Source organism: Mesoplodon mirus, assembly GCF_964341445.2.
Source record: "Mesoplodon mirus genome assembly, chromosome: 16".
Classification (NCBI taxonomy): domain Eukaryota; kingdom Metazoa; phylum Chordata; class Mammalia; order Artiodactyla; family Ziphiidae; genus Mesoplodon; species Mesoplodon mirus.
Window position 1 is genome coordinate 2,890,986 of NC_138992.1, and position 18,002 is coordinate 2,908,987.

The 18,002-nt window shown below is 44.1% G+C and overlaps 1 protein-coding gene across 6 annotated transcripts in view; it reads left to right on the plus strand.

The window, feature by feature from the left end:
* Positions 1-18,002, plus strand: part of PTK2 (protein tyrosine kinase 2) — a 250,919-nt gene that overhangs the window by 164,332 nt on the left and 68,585 nt on the right. For all 6 annotated transcript variants that reach the window (XM_082601577.1, XM_082601574.1, XM_082601573.1 and 3 more), the window contains 2 exons: positions 14,479-14,535; positions 16,959-17,056. In XM_082601577.1, the coding sequence (XP_082457703.1) occupies positions 14,479-14,535; positions 16,959-17,056 (155 nt within the window). The remainder of the gene's footprint in view (positions 1-14,478; positions 14,536-16,958; positions 17,057-18,002) is intronic.

Genomic DNA, 18,002 nt, shown 5'->3' on the forward strand with positions numbered 1-18,002 from the left:
AGCTGAATTTTAAATATTTCAAAGGTATAAACTTTGGGTTTTGTGTTTCAGGGTTCTGTTTTGTTTTCTAATAACCAGGCCCTTAATCAAGCAGTAGGACCTTAAGTGTCACAGAAATACAGGTAACGCGCGATGGCCACGGCACTGTGCACGTGGCTCTTGTCACAAATCTGGGCTGTAGGCACGGGAGGGAGATCAGAAGATGGTTCCTCTCGTGTGTGTCTGTCGTGCCGCCCAGTGCAATGACCTCTTTCTGTTGTTAGACATGTTTGGTTTGATTGCGTCTGCTGAGCCCTTGGTTGATGATCAAATGCACCACTTTGTGATGATACTCTTACAGTATGTATTATAAATTTAAAAAATTGTTTTTTACTCTATAACAGATTCTTCTGGTTTAGTTAATCATGCGACATCATTCCAGTTATTTAAGATTACCTTTAGGTTTCTCACGTTAGTGACTAAAAATTGTTCTAAATGAAAATAAACTTGGCAAAATAAATGTTACTTGCGTTAAGCTGCTTCATTACAAATTCTAAAGCAGGTACTTTGATTTTTTTTTTTGAGATTGAAGTTTCATGTTTTATTTGTTGAAAAGAAAGGAGTCGTGTCAGCTAATCAGCTTCAACATACATAAATGCAATTCCCAAGCCTCTGAGTGCAGGGTTTAAAGAAGAGATGACAAGACCAACTCATTCACAAGTACTGAGGGAGGTTCCCTGAATGTCTGGGTAAAGTCGGGTTCTACTGAATACAGGCTGACCACCCAAGTGGCCCCACTGTGGGGGCGTACCGGCCCATTTAGGATGGGTCCAATAGACGGATTTTGGAATATTTTACTCTAAGAGGATAGTTTAATTGCATTTATTTAAACATTCTGTTTGTACAGTGAAAATGGGAAGTGACTCTTTCTAGGGAAAACTGTGCATTTCTATTATCAAGCAGTTACTTTATATATGCAAAAGTAGTTTGTAAACTGTAAAGTAACGTAAAATATAAAGTGGTATATGTAGAGTCCATAATAATTATTTGCATTTTTCCCCCTTTTTTTCTCACAGTCTCTGAAACACTAGGTCGGTTATTCGTTCACGGCTCGGCCACTGCTTTGTAAATATGAGTACTGACAGTTATTTACATGTGAATGAGGCTCAGAGATTATGCCAGGCACGTTCCCAAGCACTGTCTTGTTTGAGCCTTGGGACAGTCTTCCTCGTGTTTCCACTTTACAGACGGGCTGAGGTGACGAGGCCTGGCTCACATAGCCTCAGTGGCCGAGAGCCTGACGGAAACCCAGACCTGGGCTCCAGACCCGTCGCCTTTCCCTTAGACCACGCTGAGTCATTGGAAAGCTTGAGATGTTTGTGTGTACAAGGGAGGAGTAGTTTTGGAAGAGTCTGAGTCTGATTTCAGGGTAGTTTTTCTCCCATTTATCAGGAATAGCATAGTCCTGACTCATTTCTGACTGTTCTGTTGGAATCCAAAAGTCTGCCCTGTATTGAAGTTCGAAAGAGTTTCTTTTGTCTGGTTTACATCCTAGTTTCACTTTTGATAACACTGATTTAGAAGGTAGTCTCTGTCTGTGCTGAAAGCTTGATTTAAACGAAAGCTTTTAGGGATTTTTTTTTAAGTGCCCTAATAGAGTATTGTCGCCTAGTACATGTGAAGTTAATTTTTGTAAATTATATGCTTTATGAAATGATTTAATCACATTAATGCTACCTGTGATTTTTACATGCACCGGGTCTTACGTATTGGGGGTTGGACATGTTCATAGTACCTGGCTTACTGGAAATTCTTTTAATTCCAACAGCCACGACTAGACTAGCTTTCTGTAGTCAGTCTGGCGTTAGGAGAGACATTCAGCTGTCTCTGACCGGGTAGGGGCAGGGCGGTTGATCATGTTGCCCATGAACAAGGAAGTGATCATGAAAATACACCATCACCACCACCCCACCACCGCGCCCGCTGTGCTGCTTCCTTCATCCTAGTCCCCCTTCTCGCACCGTTGTCACAGCGTCTGAACTCTCTTTGCCTCTTTGGAGATTTGAGGACGCTCCTTGCTGATGTCCCTCACCTCTGGCTTCTAAGGGAGTTGAGAAGAATACACTGGAGTCACATGGGTGCTGAAGCATCTACGTCATGTGTTGTAGAATGACACCCAAGAAGGACCCGGAGCCGGATGGCTTCCTGTTCCTCACCCTGGAATTGGACTGAACCTCTCAGCTGTAGGCCTGGAGAGAGGCAGACACTTGCAGGACCCCCAGGGGGGAGTAGCCTGAGACACTTTCAGGTGAAAAAGAGCCCGAGTGAGATCGGAGCAGTCATGAGCACAACAGAAATTTAAAGAGGATATTTACTACTGGAAACTCTTTCCAGGCCACATGGGTCCGTCCTCTTAGTCCTGTGGACTTGGCGTCCAGACTAGAGTGTGACCACCCCCTCCTAACAGCCTCCGCATAGCAAGGGACAGCACGCTGCTGCCCTCACGAGAGCACTTTGAGCAAGGGTGCATTTTTGTCTGTATGAAAGTGTGCTTCGCGATGGCCAGTGTCTGGGTTTATTTAGCTGATGAACCGTCTTCATCCTCTTGCTAAACTTATTAACACATTAATAAATAAACTTTAATGATCTTCTTAAAATTTATTACTACAAGAAGCCCAAGTATCATCTTGTTAGACATAAAAACACATATTGCTAACATCCAAAGACCCAGGGTTTTTTTTTCCCCCTTCACAGAGGAAAATTTTAAAGGAAGGCTTGAAACTTTTAAAATATAAATTCTGGAATTTGACCTCACGGGTTTCTAGTAGCATGTCATGGCTGCATCATATTGTGGAATTTGTTAAAATCAAACTGCATGAGTCAAGATAAAATGCATTTGATATTTTTACAAGCAAGAGGCCATGTGAATGGGTGGATATCGTCATGCTTTTGAATTCTTAGCTTTTTAACTCTTCGTCATGGGAAGCTCCAGACGCACACAGAAGCAGAGAGTAGATTGGGTAGCGATCCTCCAGGCTCGTCACCCAGGTTCAGCAGCTGAAAACCAGCCACACCTCACCTCTGTCCCCAGCCACACAGACACACACTCCCCACAGACGGTCTCAAGTGCCTCGAAGGCATATTCCTCTGTAAACATTTCTAAAAGATACAGACTTTTTAAAAACAACATTACAACACTGTAAGAACTTTCACAGTAGTTCCTTAATACCAGCTGTCCGGTCAGTGCTCGGACTCCCTGGTTAAGGCGTTTTCACACTTGGTGTCCTCCAGTCTGGGGTCAGACAAGCAGGGCTGGGTGAACTTGGCTGCGTCTCCTGTCTCCTCCTGTCTCTGTGCGCTGCCGCCCCCGTTCTTTTTTTCTTGATCGCAGTTGATCTGTTGAGGAAATCGCGTCCTGTACGCTGTGCCCCACACTCTGGGTCTGGCCACGTGCCGCTCCGTGATGCTGTGTTGAGCGGGTCGCCCTCCAGCCCCTGTATTCCTGACTTACCTACAGGCTGGTCGTTAGGATTGAGAGGAGTTTGGTCGGATTCGGACTCAAAGATTTTGTTTACGAGGCCATGCGTAGGTGCTGTGTGACATCTGGCTGCTGCCTCTGTGACGTACGCCGGTCCGTAGGTTCAGAGAGTCTGTGTTTCACCTCGTGGCTCGGGCAGCTACTGATGTTTGTGCAGGAATTTCATTCGGGGCCACAACATGGCCACGGGTGCATTCATGTCATCTTCGTTTATTTCACTGTTATACTTCTTTTTTTTTTTTGGCTGTGTTGGGTCTTCATTGCTGCGCACAGGCTTTCTCTTGTGGCGAGTGGGGGCTACTCTTCGTTGCGGTGCGCGGGCTTCTCATCGCAGTGGCTTCTCTTGTTGCGGAGCACGGGCTCTAGGCGCGCGGGCTTCCGTAGTTGTGGCTTGTGGGCTCAGTAGTTGTGGCTCGCAGGCTCCAGAGCACAGGCCCAGTAGTTGTGGCGCATGGGCTTAGTTGCTCCGTGGCGTGTGGGATCTTCCCAGACCAGGGCTCGAGCCCGTGTCCCCTGCATTGCCGGGTGGATTCTTCACCACTGTGCCACCAGGGAAGCCCCGCTGTTACACTTCTAAAGACAGCCTTTGTTCATCAGCTGTTCAGTTGCCCTGAGAAATGGGTGACTGAGAAGTACGTTTGCTGTGCCCTCCCCCTCCCTCTATCCCCTCCGGACCTCCCTGCTGCTCCTTGGCCAGTGCCCCAGGCTCACCTCCGCTCTGGAAAGCTTTTAGCAAACGACTCCTTCCATATTTAGAGGTGCAGCCCCACAAGAAAGCACTCCCTGTCCTGCATCTGCTCTGAGTTTTTTCTCCATGGCACTTACATGTTGATCGGTTTACTCACTTCATCATCTTTTCCCAACCCAGAACATAAGCTCAATAAGGGAAGGATGGGGGGGGGCCTGTTTCACTGCTGTAGCCCCAGCACGTACACAGTGTGCTGTTCGCTCGTGGTAGGTGCTCACAAGCATAATTAAAGTAGTCGTCTTGGATAAGAGAAAGGAAGGGTCCTAACACTTTTTTTAATGGTGTGGATAATATTCTTGTTATTACTCAAAAAAAGTTATGCTTATACTTTTTAAAAAGTATTTGCTTTTTAAGTTACTATGAAGAATGGTCATTACCTTAGTTTAGAAATAAGATAAAACATTGAAAGATAGGAATAGCTTGCGCTTACGGGGCGGTTGTCCTGTGCCGGGGGCCCTGGGAGTTCATGGAATCCTCTCCGCGTCTCTTTACTGAGGAAGCTTCTGTTACTGCCTCGGTTTACACATAGGAAAACAGAAACAGAAGTCGGGTAACGTTCCTAATGTCATGGGGTGAGGAGTGGAGCCAGAATCTGAACCCAAATAGAGATTTCTGTATATTTTATTTTTCCATAATTTCACACATAGAGGAGGGTCGTAAGAATAGTAAAGTGAGGTCTCATGTGTTCTTCACTCAAATTCACTATGTCTGTCGTTTGGCCCACTTGCTTTCTCCTTCCCTCTACTTTTTTTTTCTTTTTTAAAATTGAAGTATAGTAGATTTACAATATTTTGTTAGTTTCGGGTGTAAAACAAAGTGATTCAGGGTTTTTTTTGCAGATTATTTTCCATTATAGGTTATTACAAAATAGCGAGTATAATTGCTGTGCTATACAGTAGGTCCTTGTGGCTTATCTGTTTTATATGTAGCAGTGTGTATCTGGGCATCCCGTACTCCGAATTTATCTCCCCACATCCCCCTTTGATAATCATAAGTTTGTTTTCTGTGTCTGAGTCCATTTGTTTTGTAAGTAGATTCATGTGTATTATTTTTTAGATCCCACATATAAGTGATATCATACAATATTTGTCTTTCTCTGTCTGACTTGCTTTGTGTAGTATGATAATCTCTAGGTCCATCCATGGTGCCGCAAATGGCATTATTTCATTCTTTTTTATGGCTGAGTAATATTACATTGTATATATGTACCACATCTTCTTTATCCATTTCTCTGTCGATGGACATTTAGGTTGCTTCCATGTCTTGGCTATTGTAAATAGTGCTGCTATGAACATTGGGGTGCGTGTCTCTTTTCGAATTAGAGTTTTCTCCAGATATATACCCAGGAGTGGGATTGCTGGATCATATGGTTGTCCTGTATTTTATTCTTTTAAGGAACCTCCGTACTGTTCTCCATAGTGGCTGTATCAATTTACATTCCCACCAGCTGTGGAGGAGGGTTCCTTTTTCTCCACACCTTCCCCAGCGTTTATTATTTATAGACTTTTTGGTGATGGCCGTTCTGGCCAGCGTGAGGTAATATACCTCATTGTAGTTTTGATTTGCATTTCTCTAGTAATTAGCAAAGTTGAGCATATTTTCATGTGCCTGTTGGGCATTTGTATGTCTTCTTCTTCTTTTTTTTTTGAAACATTTGAAAGCAAGTTGCAGACATGGCATGCCCCTTTACTTATAAATGTTTCCGTGTGCATTTCCTAAGACCAAGGACATCCTCTTAGACAGTCACAGTGTCATTACCGAAACCAGGGAATTCCACTCTGATAGAATGCTCTTATCTTATCCCCAGTCCGTGTTGTTGTTTCATCTCAATGACCCCTGTAGCTGTTGCCCCTCCACCCCATCCGGAATTCCATCCCACCTGGCACAGGGCACTGTTTTCGTGTTCTTAACTGATAAAACACAGGGAGCTGCCCTCCGGAGTCATCACACAGGAAATTGAGTGTGTGCTAAGGGGGGAAGATGGAACAGTGCACATTGCTGGGATAACAGCACACCCTGTGGGAACGTGACCACATTGTCTGTTTCAGTTCTTCTCACTTCTGTTCCTAACTGATGGCCGTAAGTTGTTGCCGTCGTCATCCTGACCCTGCTCTCCCTGGGCCCACACCTGGAATCCTTACCTTTCTTGATGGGACCTCGTGGATCTGCAGTGCAGTTGTGCATGCCCACTGCATCTTTTCTGTCACATGGTGTCACCGCTGCATTTTAAAGGGTTGTACATCCCTTGTTTTGACTCTAGTTTGACTTGTGTGCTCTTGCCCTTAGCGTACTGCGGTTGTTTCTTCTCTCTTCTACTGTCCTGGGTGCTTGTTCATCCAGCAAGTGCCTCATACAGAGAGTTGACTTTCAAGTGAGTTTGCAGCCCATGAATGGGAGTGAATGAACAAAGGATGCTGGTAGGCGGGGGAGGGGCTTTGCAACCTATGTGTTCAGATGTCCTTATGTTTTTTATGTTAAGGCAGTTTATTTAAGGTGTACACTTAAGGTCTGTGTCTTTGCTGATGATTTGGGGGAAAGTGCTTAGAAAGCTCTTTCACAAATCAGGATCTGCTAGTTTTCTGCAATTTTTTTTCTTTGTGGTTGAATGTTAGATGTTCACAAGAATCTTGAATTATTTATTGGTCTTTGTTGTTTGTCTCATTTCGTTTCAGTTTTGTTATTTGTAAAGGTATCTGTACCTTTACTTGGCTGGCTTTGTAAAGGCTTAGCTGGCTGACTCTCTTTATGTCTTGCTAAAAGTTTCTGTGTCTAGTGCTAATCTTTCCTAAGAGGGAAAACTGCATTTTTAAATATTAATATGTTTCTTAAAACTCAGTTATATGAAGAAATCAAGTGTGCCAGTAGTCACATAAAAGCATTGCAATTTTGTATTTGTTTTTATAGATATGCCTTAAAATATAAGTTTGCTCTTGTATTAAAATGTGTTTGTTTTTCTCTTTCCTCCTCCTGCCTCTTTATAAAGGAGTCAGTCACTGCCAACATAAAGTTAAGAAAGCTAGGCGCTTTCTCCCTTTGGTCTTCTGTTCCCACGAACCTCCTTCTGCGGGTACTGCACTCATCTTTGCACAGACTCTTATTAACCACAGCGCCCCAGGCAGCAGCCTAACCAGATGCTTGTAGATTATCCTGAGTGGGTGTGCTCTCCTCATAGAAGACTGTTTGCCTGTTTGCTGGTTTTTAAATGCATGACAGGGCGAGAAGTCGCTTCCTGGTTTCCCCTGTGGGATCTTAGTGTTTTACCAAAGGGGCTGGCAGGTACCTTTGCCTCGTGTGTTTCCTGACCTGGCATGTGATTAATGGAGAAGGATGGTCCGAGTGAGCCCCAGGGGTCTGCCTTTCCTGCCTCGGGGGCAGATACTCAGGGTGCTGCAGAGCAGAGGCCACGGTGTGGGGGAGGGGGCGTTTTCTAGCAAAGGGAAGATTATCTGTAACAATTGGAAGAGTCATTTCTACAAACTGTATAAATGTAAGTGGAAGCTCGTCAGCAGAGCCTCAGGTGCTGTACTCCTTAAGCTTCTTTAGAGAGGCTGGAATCCTGGGGAGGCTTGCTGAGGGCTGTTCCCTGCTTATTGTGTGGGGTACACATTAATGACCCATGGTTTTCATTTCTAAGAGGATACAAATTCCTTTTGAGGAAAGTAGAGTCATTTTTTAACATTTAACTGTGAGAAGCAATCAAATCAGTTTTGCTTAATGCGGCAGAAACGCACTTAAACTGCTATTTACTTGGGGTAATGTGTGGACCGCTTAAAACTTGCATTAATGCCCTTAAGTAAACATGCTAACTCCTATGATCTTTCTTTTATCTTTTGAATTAGACTGGGGGGGGTAATTTTTGTGTTTTCCTTACACTTTGATTTGCTTGTCATTTTAATAGCGTTTTCCCTCTCTCCCCCCTCCCCTCCCCTCCCCCCTCCCCTCTCTCTCTCCTCCCCCTTTCTTTGCATGCCACCCGGATCTGCAGATGAAATTAGTGGGGACGGTAATATTTATTTTCATGTTTGTGTTACTAATATAATTATTTATGGATATAAATATCATTCAGTATTTAATGAAAGGCAAAATGTGGCTTTGATCCAACAAAACAAGTATGAAGAAACCATGGTGTGAGTCAGTGATCTCTTCAGAATTATTCAGGGCTTTGACATGGGAAGGGTAACTGTCAGTTTCTTTACCACGTCTCAGTGGTAAATTCAAGTTGTATCTATTCATAGCGAATTTTAGAGGTGAAGAAAAATTGTCAAAATGGTATTCAGCAGTAAATGGGAGAAATTTGCACACTCCTCCGCACATACATATATAGTAATTTTTAGTTTGGGAGTGAGGTAGTGGAAAGGAAAGAAGGAAAAGTGATTTTTGAGAGTCAAACAGACTAAAATAATTAGAGAACTATCAGCAGGAGTGATAATGAGTATTTTTCAGGCAGCTGAGGTTATCACTTTCATAAACTAGAAATTTAGAAGTCACGTGTAGTGTCTTGTTTTCCATTTCCTTTGTGTACTGCCTGCACGAAGCTTTGTACTCTTACGATAAGGAGTAAGGTTTATAAGCTAAAATTAAGGGGGGTTGCATTTTTCCTCACGATTAAATGAAAGAATACTTTCACTGAAGAGTCCATCTGTGCTTGCGTGTGTGTCTGGTTGACGACTTGAGCACCATGAGCAAAGTGCTTGCAGTGAGAGGTCTGGACTAAATGTGACTTGGAAAGCGCCTTGCCTCCTGGGACTTCCAGCTCGAAGCTCTGAGCCTCGTTTCCAGGCCGACTCCTTGGTAGTTGCTGGGTGGGCGCCCCCGATGTGTGTGGAGGGCCCCCCCCCACGTGTGTGCCCTTCACCAGCGAGTCTCCCGGCAGGGGTTCAGAACATGATTGGTGTTCTCCTCACTGTCCTGCGGGTGAGGACACTGGTGACCAGTCCAGGGCTGCTGGGTGAGTGGTCAGGTCCCAGGCTCCAGCCTCGCCCCGTCCTGTCACCAGCTGGCCAGTTGGGTGACCTTGAGCAAAGCACTTCATCTCTGGAGTCTTCATCTGTAAAAGGCCTTGATGGTTGTTGTAAGGATTACTGTGAAAGCATAAAAATTTCAACAAATGTGTATTAACAAGTGGTTATTACCACATTATTTATCTAAAGAAAACATTGTGCATTTTCTCCGCATTTGAATTTCCCATTTGAATTAGGTGAGTATTATTATCCCCATTTTACAGGTGAATAAGCTGAGACTTCCACAAACTAAGGCCTGTGGGCCAAATACGGCTCACCTCTGTTTTTGTATTGCTCCTTGAACTAAGAACGATTATTACAGTTTTTAGTGGTTGGGGGTAAGATCAAAGAATAGTACCTGGCATCAAAACTATGTGAAATTCAAGTTTCTGTGCCCATCAGTAAAGTTTTGCTGGAACATAGTGACGCGTTCACTCATGACGTGTCTGCTCACCCCTGCAATCTCAACAGCAGAGTTCAGTGGTTGCAGTGGAGACTTTGTGAGCAGTGAAGTCTAAGATACGTACTGTCAGACCTTTTGCAGAAAAAGCTTGCCGACCCCGGTGCAGGTCACAGAGCACAGCGGGGCCCTTCCTGGCTTCCTGAAAGCCCTCCTGACCCTGCCCCCCGCAAGCCGGTCACCACCTCCAGGGCTCACGGCAGGGTCACGTGTGCAGGTGGGGTGAGAAGCTGTGCTGTTGCTTGGTCCCACTGAATTGCTGAGCAATCCCGTGACTGTGCACGCGTTGCCCTGGGAGTGGCGACTCATCAGGCCTCCTGAGGGCAGCAGGGCGCCGGCCAGAGACTGTCGTCAGAAGCGCTTGGTGTCCGGCCCGGAAGGGCAGGTGGAGGAGGAGAGGGAATCACCGGGCGGCCCCCGCTTCCCCGCGGGGAGTGGTCGGCTCCTGAGAGCTCTGTTGGCCTGCAGGCTCCGGTGCACTTCCTCTTGTTTACAGCCGAGCGTCCACTACTCTGTCCCTCTCCAGCTCGAAACTGACCCCTTCACGGTGACTCCGGAGGCTTCAGGCTCTTTGCGTGACGGAGCACGACAGGCGTGTGTCACTGGTTTCAGTAGTGACTTCACTAGGCCTCTTCTACCTTGTTTTAAAACGAGAACTTTGTACCTTTCTCTCCTGACTTCTGAGCTGTCGGTTTCTGGTTTTGTGTCTTCCCCTCATTTTTATCTTACCACGTATTGTGATACCAAACCTTTCAAATTACAGTGTTATCCAAGGTTTCAGAAGTCTCCATCCATTTTTCAAAATGTTTACTTTGAAATATTTGACTCATGGTCCTAGAATTGTCTCCCAAGTGCACAGGCCCAGATAAGCCTTCCAGGGATGCCCATGTTGGGGGTGAAGTCCCAGAATGTCCTTAGGGGAACACTCCGAGGTTTCAAAGCATCAGGTATCTGGTCTCACAAATAAAAGTCCCCAGAAACGTCTTGGGAGATAGGAAAGAAAGAAGCACAGAGCACGGCGGCCCAGGAGCTCTGCTGGAGCGCCCCTCACACTGCCCGCCGCCGCTGAGTGGCTGGGGACCGCGAGAAACTCAGGGTGCCTCTGGGTGCCCCAGCTTCCTGCCTGGGAAACGGGGATGATGATAACAGTACCACCATGTACGACGGTCCTGAGGATTAAATGATGACATGTGTAGTTGTTTATGACGCTGTCTGGCGTTAGGGTGAGCGCTCCGTTAGTTGTCGTCCTGGTCAAGTGGAGAATGCAGAGCTGCTTTCCTTTATTTGTGACGAGATCTTTGAACCTGTTTCCTTTTCCTTTATGTTTTCCTTCTTTTATGTCATTATTTTGGGGACCAGGTGGTTTCAGGGTGGACTCCAGTTTTTCAGGGGCCCTTGAGTATGTAAAAGTACCTCTCATCTCAGTGTCATACTGTCCGATAATCCTAAAAACCAGGAAAGAAAAAGAGAAGATAGAACCAAATCAGTATTAAGAATTCTTAGAGAAATATGCCGAGTATCCCTACTTGAAAAGCCCTATATAGAAGTTTACGGTAAAACCTTTGTAGGTCCACGTGCCTTCAACAGCGTTGACCCTGCTGCATAAGAACCAACTCAAGAAGAAAACAGCAGCAAAAGTTCCCTGTTCACGTGACGTCACGGTACCCATAGCCACACCCACGTGTCGTCATGAGTAATGCCCAGGGAGCTTGGATAATCCCCAAAGTTTTTTTTGTAGAATTCACACGACACCGAAAGAAAAAAACTGCAGGCTTTCTCTTGTGATTGTGTGAATTAATGCAAGTGCACGCAACTTGGTTTTTCCCACATCACTTTTGTGTGTTAGCCTGATCCATGAGCCATTTTATTCTTACTCCTTGAAGCCGGTTCAGAGTTGGTATCCCTGCTGAGAGTTTTATAAGAAGAGGCCATCTGGGAAGCCCTTACAGTCCCACCAGGAAGGCTCCTTCCAGAGGTGTCAGAAGGAGGGAACCAAGGAGCCTCCCACCTGTTTGTCACCTGTCCTGTGCAGGGCCGCACCACAACTTCACGTGCATCTCTGTAATGCTCACGACGGCCTCACCAGGTGGACGTGCTCTCATTGGGCACCTGAGGGCACAGCTGAAGCGCAGACAGGTTCGGCGGCTTCTGGGGTGGAGCAACGCCCAGACACGCAGCTGTGGCTGGCCTGGCTTCCTCGCCTCTGGGTCACGGGGAGCGCCGTCCCCTCCTGCACTGTTGAAGGGCACTCCTCCCTTTTGTTCAGCAAGTGCTTACTGGGTGCCTCCCAGGCCGGCCCTGGTTTGGACGCTGAGAACACAGCAGTAAACAAGGTACATACAGCAGGGCCCACTGCCCAGGGGGCTCTGCTCTGGATGGGAGCACGCGGTTGACAAGGAACCAGAGGACCGTCAGGGGGTTGGTAGTGATGGGCCCCGAGCAGAACATGTCAGGCAACGTGATCGAGAGTGATGGGGGTGAGGATGTGTCTCTGAACAGGTGACACTCAGGTGGCAGATACCATTACCCACAGAGACGGAGGGACAGGCGGTCAGTGACCCCAACAGCCTTGGGTAACTTTGGTACCCGCAGAGTTGATGGGTCCCCGATATCTCCTTAGTAGAGCTGAGAGCCAGGTGCAGGGGTTGTTGGAAGATTCCGGAGCAAATCTGGTAGCAGGGCGGCAGAGGCAAGAGATCTGGGGCAGTTTCACTGCCAGAATCCGGCCCCTCAGGGTCAGCTAATGTGTTTGGCCTCTAAGAGTGTGTGCGTTGTGTGAAAGGGGGCAGCAAGGGTGGGTCTGTGGTTGCAGGAAATTGAGCCTTAGTTGCATGTGCTCTGAGGGAGGGGCATGAGGGAAGCTCGTCCGACTGCAGACAGAGTGAGTGGCTGAGTGTCCGTCTGTGGGGCCTTAGCCTCGGCACCACCTCCATCCCCAGGTCGCATCCCACCTCACACAACAGCAAGGCTACCGGCCTGGGAACCATCACTCAGTCTTTCTGGTAGTCATGAGAACAGGATGGGAGGGAGAAATGCAGGAATAAAGAAGGTCAGGTTGGGGGTAGATTAAATAATTTTTTTCTTTAATCCTGAAAGTAGTATCACTTATAAATGTGTAAGAATAATATAAATTATCCACCTGGCATACAGGACTTACAAACAGGTAACATTTGCTAACTGTCTAAAGGAGAACCGATTTATTGACTTTACATTCTGCCAGTCGAATTTGTTTTTACTTTAATCACTTTTAATGATGATTACAAATCAAGAAGTGAATTCTTGGGCTTCCCTGGTGGCTCAGTGGTTGAGAATCCACCTGCCAGTGCAGGGGACACGGGTTCGAGCTCTGGTCCAGGAAGATCCCACATGCCACGGAGCAACTAAGCCCGTGCGCCACAACTACTGAGCCTGTGCTCTAGAGCCTGCAGGCCACAACTGCTGAAGCCCACGCGCGTAGAGCCCGTGCTCTGCAACAAGAGAAGCCACCGCGGTGAGAAGCCCGCGCACCGCAATGAAGAGTAGCCCCCGATTGCCGCAGCTAGAGAAAGCCCGTGCGCAGCAGCGAAGACCCAACGCAGCCAAAAATAAATAAATAAATTTTTAAAAAAAAGAAGAAGAAGAAAGAAATGAATTCTTCCAGTTGCTCTTAGATTTGGTCTCAATTGTTACCATAGCAGTACGTAGAACAGTTGATATCTAGAGACCGTAAACTATATGTAGTCTCTATTTTCTTTGGTTTCTATAATTTTAATATCTGAATGGAGTAATAACGGCAGCACGGAAGAAAGAACTTATAGTTCTTTAGCTTTTAGTTTCTCTGGGGTTAAATTTTGAAAACGATCTCTCTTCAGATGATAATTCAGGAAGTACTGCCCGTCCTTTCCTGGCCCATCAGCCTAATAAACCCTTGTGCATAGAGCTACTTCCAGAAAGAGGAAGACAGACAAGACCTGAGTGATTTTTCAGTGTAATTGTTATCCAAGTGAGTGGGTGTTTTCTACAAAAGGGGTTTTCCCCCCACTGACATGGTGGTGGGTCTTTAAGTTGCTGCATTCCTCAAAGGAATTAGTAGAAACATTGGAACTCCTTGACATTACGTCTGAAAAGAGCTCATTTCAATATGCTGTTTGTTCTCATTTTATTCTCTTTGGCACATCTTTTACCCTTTTGACATTAATGCATACTGTTTAAATATCTGAGTGAAAAGTTACAAGGGAGAAATTCCTGGGTTGCTTTCACCCTGAACAAATGAAGTAAGTTAGCCCAGTTAATCTCCTCAAAAGTCAGCCTGCCGTTTTGTTTTCTAAAGGAGAACATCCAGACTATGCTGTGGAGTCTAACTATGAATGAAATCTAAGCTGTGTTCTGGAGGTACCGGTCTTGCTTGGAGAAATCCCGGTAGACAGCGGTGTGGTTTTAAACGTGTATTTGGTGTAGTTGAGGGAGAGCTTTGCAGTCAGTACCGCTTGGTGGGTTTGAATCGTGCAAACAGTCGTTTCATGTCTTTCTGTTTTCCACAAGGGCTTTCTCTGTTAGTCTCTTTGCTCTCTGAGGAACAAGTCTGTGTTTTATGACATGTTGGACCATGATGTCACTTTTATTTCCATAAATGACTTATGTGTGAGCAAAAATTGAGTAATAGTGTTTTAAGAATAATGTCAGCATGGTAGGGGGTTTAGGCAGATCATTTTGCCTTTTCAAATTATATTAAAGGCCAGGGGGTTGAATATTTAACCTGTTTGCTTTCCTACAGAAACAGACGACTATGCTGAAATTATCGATGAAGAAGACACCTACACCATGCCCTCGAGTGAGTAGACTTCTGATTTTGTTCTCGTGCAGAGCTGACAGATATTTAACTTTTAAATATCTCGTGTTTAAACGGTTTAGGTCTTTATTGTCCTTTTAGAACTACTTTTAAGACTTTATTGAGTTCATAACAGAAATATTCTTCTCAGCCTTTAGAATTCTGTATTGTATGTGCCTACTGCCAGGTCGGAAGCCTGAAACTCAAATATCTATAATAAGTCAGTTCACTTATGGGGTTTTTGTAATCTTGTTTTCTGGCTCTATGATAATATAACCTTTAATGATTAGAGCATTTCCTCTCTGTAGGAAATTAGTATTTAAAGTTAAATATGTATACTCACACATACATACAGCTCTTTGAATGCACACATTTCATGAATTGCATTTCCCCTTTGAAACTTTCATTTTTTTATTGCCCTTGACTAAGCAATTACAAAGAGCATCCCGCGTCCAGTCTGTCCAGCTCCGAGTTGGAGGTATGGGGAGAGAAGGGCTCTTCACTGACCCCCCCGCCCCCCCAGCAGCCTAGCAGTGTCACCCTCTGCTTCTCTCTGCTGTGCAGCTTGCTGGTGACGAGAGTCTGGGAGCCCCAGCCCTTGTGGTGGGGTGTATATAGTCACAGCTCTTGAGTTGCAGACAACCTTGGAATTTCACTCAGGTTAAAATTAAAAGTTAACCCTACCTCTTAAAGAGGCCCAATTAGGAGTCCACCTTACAGCCTCAGAGGCCTGATAATTCAACATCTGATGTCCTGGTTTCAGTAGAGCTCCATGTATTTGTAAAATAAATGTTTCAGGTGCTTTACCCTGTTGTGTAAATATTTTAAAAGTTGTTCTCAATAGATTTACCATATACATTGAGGAGAGTTACCAAAATAAAGAGAAACAGCCCAGCCCTCTCAGGCAAACATTATCCTGGGTGGGCCCCTCCTTTCAAGAGCTCCCAGGTTAGTGATTTGAAACAGAGGCAAGAGCTGAAACTTAAATGTGTTTACTTTGACTTGCAGTAGCAATTTGGAAAAATGTTTAAATTTAGGTTTAAAGTTTGGGTTAGCCATTTAGTCATTTGTACATTCCTGCAGAGTATCCAGATTTTTATTCGTATATTTTCATAGTTGAGTGGTAAATATCCAACATGGCTAACTTTTATCCAAACCCCACAAATACGGGTTATCATATAGGAATTTATGGGATAGAAATGTAAAGCATTGTATATCACACTGAGTTAACTTGAGGATATTACTTGCGTTGTTACTTGTGTTTGGTCCTCTTTTTTGACCCGTGTTGGTGGTCAAAATATTTAAGAAATTAAATATTGAAACGTACTCTCCGAGTTTGCTGTTGTTAACCTAATTGCTATTAGTTATTTCTAAGCAAGGTCTTCAATTTTTTTCTCTCTTAATTGCAATACAGAAAGCTATGGAATAGATGAAGGTAACAGGATTCCTTTAAAATAACTGCATTTGCTTGCAATTGCAACCCATGGAATGATAACGGGATGTTTCAGTTTTCAGTTAACTTTTATTTTTAAATTTTTTCATTGGTTTACTCATGCTGTTAAATCAATGGAACTACTAGCTAAAGTGATTTTAAAGAGGAAAATAACCATCTAAAATTTAGGTTGAATTTTCTGTATGGTTTATAATTTGACAAATTAGAAGAAATCAAAATATCAAGTAGTTAATTGGATTAGAATCATCCACTAGGTTCCTAGTGGGTATTTTCTTTCCATGTGCCTCAACAGCCTGGTAAATAATTGGTTTTGTATAAATCATAACAATTTAGTACATTAATTTGAGGCACACGCTCTCAAAAATATAAAACACTCGTAATTTATTATGTGATACGTTCAACCTTGATTCCAAGTCATCTGATTTTGAAATCAGATTTTAGAGGCTCCCTCTTTAAACTCTTTTAGCTCCATGAATAATATAGATAGGATTATAATAAAGTGGAAAACTCTTAAACTTATAAAGCTACTCATGAGACAATTTTTTGTTCCCTCCATATTTACAGACTTTAGTTACTTGTAAAATAATTGCTTTAAATAACTGTTTTTTAGCCTTCATATATTAATACCTGAACTAATAGATCATATTAATTAAACATACGTAAACTTGGAGCGATTATTTAGAAAACCATCAAATAGATAATCAGCTAAATCAGACATTCAAAAATATGAAGAAAACTACCTTGTATAAAACTCCTCATTTTGGTAGTTCAAGCAGTACTGTAACAGTTACATAAATTCCTTTAAAGATACTGTTTAAGAGAATTCCACTCTGTTTAAAGCATTTTCATAGAATGATGTGCCACCGGTGAAGTTTTTACTCATGGATGATGATGAAATGAAGTGTGTCCAGTGTTTTCTACACTGGGGATGTTGCACTGAAGTATCTTCTGGTGTGTGGATCATGTTTTGCAGCCAGGGACTATGAAATTCAGAGAGAAAGAATAGAACTCGGACGGTGCATTGGAGAGGGCCAGTTTGGAGACGTGCACCAAGGCGCTTACACAAGCCCGGTGAGTCCTGTCAGACAGCCAGCAGCCCGAGCCGTGACTGCTTACGTGTAGGCTGCTCCTGTTCGTCTTCACGGGTCCTTAGTTCTTCAGGGTGTTTGCAGTTGTCCTTCATAAATCTTATCACGTATGTCCACTCACTTGCTGTATTCAGAAACCAAAAACTGGCAAAATTAGCTCCTGAGAGCTGGGTCTTTTATTCGTTTTAGTCTTTCATCCAGCCTCTGTCATCAGTAATGGATTCCATAGATGATTGTTCCCTTGGGTGCAGCTGACAAATAGATAACAAATAGATGCAAAGTCAACAGCAGTAGCCAGCATTCCCAATTACCTGCATTTTCAAGAAAACATTAATTTGCCCCAAGTTGCCCTCCAAAAGAGATCAGTGAATTTTTTAAATGATTTATTTAAGAATCATCTCATTGAGATATAGTTCTCATACTATGAAATTCACTCTGTTAAAGTGCACAATTCAGTGGTTATTTAGTATATATTCACAGAGTTGTACGGCCATCACCACAGTCAATTTTGGAACATTTTCTTTACCTCAAAAGAAACCCCATACCTTGGCGAGGATGTGGAGAAGAGGGAAGCCTTGTACACTGATGGTAGGAATGTAAATTGGTGCAGCCACTGTGGAAAACAGTATGGAGGTTCTTCAAAAAAGTAAAAATAGAACTACCATATGATCCAGCAGTTCCACTCCCGGGTATGTATCCAAAGAAAACAAAAACGCTAATTTGAAAAGATACACGCACCCCAGTGTTCATAGTAGTATTATTTACAATAGCCAAGACATGGAAGCATCCTAAGTGTCCATCAACAGATGAATGGATAAAGAAGATATGGTATGTGTATGTATACAATGGAATATTATCCAGCCATAATAAAGAATGAAATTTTGCCATTTGCAACACCATGGATGGACCTGGAGGGTATTATGCTTAGT